The 1,867-nt window shown below is 42.5% G+C and overlaps 1 protein-coding gene across 2 annotated transcripts in view; it reads left to right on the forward strand.

Annotated features, from left to right (window-relative positions):
- cemip (cell migration inducing hyaluronidase 1) overlaps positions 1–1,867 on the forward strand; it is a gene marked incomplete at its 3' end in the record, with an annotated part of 254,772 nt that overhangs the window by 219,395 nt on the left and 33,510 nt on the right. For both annotated transcript variants that reach the window (XM_032536538.1, XM_032536539.1), the window contains 1 exon segment: positions 1,168–1,323. In XM_032536538.1, coding sequence (XP_032392429.1) covers positions 1,168–1,323 — 156 coding nt within the window.

The raw sequence follows: 1,867 nt of genomic DNA on the forward strand, positions 1-1,867 counted from the left end.
GTAAGTATGGGCAGCTAGTCCAATGCGAGCACTGGTTGTTTTTGACGGCAAAGAAATGGAGAAAGACACTGATGCACCACTGACATTTACGCACACTCTGAAGTATGGTGCCGCTCACAACTACTATCCAACTGACCGACCAACTCTATCATACTGCTTGTTAACTGTGTGACATCAACTATAATATACAAACCAGCATGCACTTTGGCTACCCTGTTACAAGCACTGAATAAACGTGAGTAAACGTGAAACATAAAGCACAAAATGGTCAACTGCACTAAATAAGAGTAACACTAACATAACTTTGGGGCCTTTTCTACACGGACATATACCCACCTGTATTTTGTATATTAGGTGATTCATTTATACTTGGCCTCAGAGCTATTTTTACTCCACAAAGAAAAACAATTGCAATGTAATGTCTTGATCATGATGATTGAATAATGAACGACATTCTCACTCTGGGATCAATGAAACAGTACTGATCCACTGCTGCTGGCTCGGCCACACTTTTAAGCGTGATTCATGCTTCTGCGTTATACACAGTGGCAACGCATGTAGGTACGTGGTGATGTGGCTTGGTAGCGTTGCATTTCCTGGTTCTACCTCTGCATAAACACTATGAAATCAAGGATAGGGTTAACTTTTCCTGCTACAGATTTCCCACATTAGTCAGAAAGCACATGGGAGACACTTTGTTTCTCTCATTGTGACTCCAGAGCCGACACCCCACTGCTATTCTCTTACAGAGATCAACGCACAATTATAAACTTCAGGCCACTTAAACAGGCTACAGAAAAAATTCTGCATGGAGCCTCCACAGAACCATAAATCACGCTTAACTCTCTAGCTGCAGATTACAGGTTGATGATTTGGATATGCGCTTTTGCACAGTTATTGTTATGCTTGTGATCACTGCACTGATTAGTTTTCATTACTTCTCTTGGACGTTTAACTATATGCACTGCGTGACACCATGTTGTGTTTTTTTACCCACCATTAGGTCATATTATGGTTGGTTGTATGGTATTGTATCATGCTGTATAGGTTGTTTGTGTTTTCTTATGGCTGCAGCATGGGTTAAGTACCCAAGACAAATTGTCCCACAAGGTGGGACATTAAAGTTAATCTTGAATGTTGAAGCTATCCCCGTCTGTGTGTACGCAGCGGAGGCACGTTACCCGATGATGACGGCTCACGTCAGCAGGTGAAGAACTCGCTGTTTGTGGGTGAAAGTGACAATCACGGGATGCCTCTCCCTGACAAGAGGATCTGGGGCCCCGGAGGTTCTGATCTCACTGGCAGGAATCTGCCACGCGGCATGTAAGTGACAGTTACGGCCTGTTTTAGTATCTTGTTTTGGTTTGACAGCCCACAGACTTTGCTTTCATCAAGTGAAAGCCACGCCCATAATATGATAAATGATATAATGATCATTGACACACTCAAATGGAAAAAAAGAACTGATTCTGGTAATGCCAAGGATGCATTGTTCATCATCATCAACCGTGATCCAATGGTAAAGACAAATAGTAAATGGTCTGCATTTATACACAACCACTTTAAGCATTTTGCTACAACTCAATCAGGAGAGATGCCATTGCAGATATGCAAAGATTTATTGTACATAATAAGATGTGCATAATAAGAAATGTACTGTAATGTAGAAATGAGTCTTTGGGGATTAGACTCCATTGTTAAAAATATTTTAAAGGGGTAGAGAAACCAGACATATTCCCCCCGATGGAGCCTAGACACTGGTGATGGTGAAGAGGGATCTTGTAGTCCAAACGTAGGACCTGACTGTCGGAAAGGAACTCAGGTTGCCGTGGTTGACAATGCCCGGAGGTGCCTGGAGGGGGGGCAA

The sequence above is a fragment of the Etheostoma spectabile genome, chromosome 15 (assembly GCF_008692095.1).
Source record: "Etheostoma spectabile isolate EspeVRDwgs_2016 chromosome 15, UIUC_Espe_1.0, whole genome shotgun sequence".
Classification (NCBI taxonomy): domain Eukaryota; kingdom Metazoa; phylum Chordata; class Actinopteri; order Perciformes; family Percidae; genus Etheostoma; species Etheostoma spectabile.